General features: G+C 31.6%; 1 protein-coding gene across 1 annotated transcript; it reads left to right on the top strand.

The window, feature by feature from the left end:
* Window positions 1–250: 250 nt before the first annotated feature.
* Window positions 251–2,697, top strand: LOC128173071 (perlucin-like protein). The gene is made up of 6 exons (XM_052838800.1): window positions 251–382; window positions 526–686; window positions 832–894; window positions 1,688–1,755; window positions 1,839–1,929; window positions 2,305–2,697. Exons 2-6 carry the CDS (start codon window positions 563–565, stop codon window positions 2,535–2,537), a joined length of 579 nt encoding a protein of 192 aa, XP_052694760.1. The 5' UTR covers window positions 251–382; window positions 526–562; the 3' UTR covers window positions 2,538–2,697.
* Window positions 2,698–2,954: the final 257 nt, after the last annotated feature.

Genomic DNA, 2,954 nt, shown 5'->3' with positions numbered 1-2,954 from the left:
TGCGCCAGATAAAATTAACTTAATAATGTATTTCCTTCTTCATCGGGAGCACACAATGTTTTGTTTGTCATTTACCAACCACTTAATCTTGCAAAGCGTTACAGTATATACTACTGGTTGAGGGATGCTAAATCTAATTAAAGCATCTGTGGTTTATACACACTGTGTTAAGTGCCTAGCCACCATCAGATCTTAAAGGGCTTTTAACCTTTGTATTTTGTTTCCATGTCAGTGTTATGATAATGACCGTGTTCTCCTCTTGAATCCACTCGATTTTACAATTAAGACCTAAATATGTAAGAATAAGACAGAACAAATATCATTATTTTAGATAAACGTCCTAGCCGTTTATGTGCATTATAACCCAGAGCAGGCTCGCATGGTATGTGTGTAATTAAACATTAAGTATTCATGCATGTATATACATTGATTATCATTTTAGTATTGCGTTAACCCCTTTTATGACAGCTTCGACTAAAATGTGTAAAAAATGAAAAAATACATGTTTTTGGTTCTTTTCTTCAGCTAATAACCACGGGTTGCAATCTCATAAATCCTAATAATGATTTATGTCATACTTTTTATCATCACCCTTATTGGTGACAATATTGGTCAAATCATTTACGAGAACATGGGGGATGACAAATCTACTGATGCAATGAAAACCTGTTACAAGGAATTTCATAGTAAGTAAGTAAGTTTAGTAATAAAACACATATTATGGCATGAACAAGGCTGACCTTATCTTATAATGAATTAAAAACTATACGTATACAAAATTCGGCTCAAAGCAAGATACGTGTATAAAAAAAATGTTTGTTTTATTTACAGAAAGAGAACTGTTTCTTGAAAACCAAGTTAACAAATTAACAAAGGAGGTGCAGTCCATAAAAGGTATATAATTTTGTTAATACCTGGTTAGGATTACAAATCATTTGACATTACGATCATAAAATTCTAGACATCAATATGATGTTCTGGTTTTTTTTTTTATCAGGTATACCAAGTTTTTAAATGGTATTATTTGCAGCCATGTCAGTTCTACAAAGATTCCCCATCAACTTGAATATTATAAACATACGTTTAAGGTTGCATGATTTATAACATTCATATCAAGAATCACTCCATTATGACCCCACTTACAAGTCGTAAGATTAAGAGCGTTTGGTGGTCGTAGTCATTTTTAGACTTTGACCGGTTTTAGACGGAGTGTTCTGTATAAAAATATAGAACAGTGCCCAAATAGAAAATATGAATTTTATGATCTTAACTTAATAACAGTTTATTTCAGGCAGATCTTATGGTTAATTTGTTGACAATCTAGCAAGAATCATAAATGACACAAGCGTTCTTATGTGACCAACTTATTTTTTGGACTTCTCCAATTTCAGTCCGACTGATTTAATTGTATGATTTGCATTTTTTTAAGTTCAATTTTTTAAAGTTTTTTTAAAGTAACTCTTCCTTTAATTTAATAAAAAAGGAAACAAAGACAAATAAATCCCCTTCCAAAATTAAAAGAGAAAAAAAGAGAAAAAGCACCATTTTATAAAAAAAATATGGTCATTGTACTTTGCTTTAAAGGAAGTTATGCACACTGTGAAGATGTACTACATGCTAATGAACAGTATGTATATAGTTTGACAACCTTTTTTTTAATGACAAAAGAATTTTGTTTTCTTTCAAGGATGGACTGTGTTCATGAACTCAGAGTATTGGTTGGGTCGCAATGAGGTTACTTGGGATAAAGCCAAGGTAACAGTGAACGGTCTTTTGTGTTTGATGCATTTCAAATGAAAATTGAATAAGAATTGTTTTTATTTTATACTTTTCACTAGTTAAATTGCATGGCAGAGGATGGTAAATTAGTTGAAATTGAATCAAATGCAGAAGATACCTTCGTTCGGGCTTTAGCTATGGAGTTAACAAGTAAGATTCCAAGTACATGATTTATGATTAAAATGAAACAATGTCCTTACTCGCAAACATTGAATTACGGTTTGTTTTATTGAAATTAAAAAGATACTCAGTTTAAGCAACATCTTTACTGTATATATTTAAGTACTTAGTAAACATCCTTAACTATAATTATCTTGAGTTTCTAAGAAATAAACAATAAATATGAAAATTACTTCAAGCAGTTACTCATATCTGTATTAATGAATCTTTTACTTTTTTCTAACAAAAACAAAAATGCAAGAAAAAAGAACGGCAAGAAAAAAACCATGCCCTGAATATAAGAATACATATCTTAACCATATATAATGATCTTATATTAACTCCATATGTTAACTACATATGTAGAAACGGTTTGGCTAGGAGGGACTGACGTCGGGACAGAAGGACGATGGGTGTGGGGGTCCGACAGATCCCCATTTACATACAGCGCATGGAACAGAGCCAAAGGACAGCCGAATAACTACAATAATCAGGACTGTCTCAGTCTTTATCGTCCTTACAACCTAACGTGGTGTGACGAGAAATGCGAAACAAGATACCAATACATCTGCGAAAAGGAGATTGCTCAAGATTCATAGAAAGCAAACATCTTCTGCTCGACAAAGATTGTGTTCATCATGTTTTGTTTGTTTTAATTTGTTTTTTTTTTTTCACAGGTGTTTTTGTCGTCTTGCTTTAAACATTGATATGTTAATTAAAAGTGATGGTCTTCAAACATGTCTTTTTATTCAAATTGACTTTGAAATATATTTATACAACGGTGTTATTGGCAACTCATATATAAATAATATCTTAATGCATAAATATGTCCCTGCTCCAAAGCATTTATACATTTATAATTGTATGGCTGTCAGTGTTTCTGTCGGTATGTCTGTTTGTTCGTAAAATATATCCGTCACATTTTTCTCAAACACAGATATCAGAAGGTTAACGAAATGACTTAGGTGACCTAAAATACAAAGCCTAAATGGCGTAGTAAACGTATTTACTTTGAA

The sequence above is a fragment of the Crassostrea angulata genome, chromosome 2, assembly GCF_025612915.1.
Source record: "Crassostrea angulata isolate pt1a10 chromosome 2, ASM2561291v2, whole genome shotgun sequence".
Classification (NCBI taxonomy): domain Eukaryota; kingdom Metazoa; phylum Mollusca; class Bivalvia; order Ostreida; family Ostreidae; genus Magallana; species Magallana angulata.
This window is presented reverse-complemented; position numbering and strand designations above follow the sequence as displayed.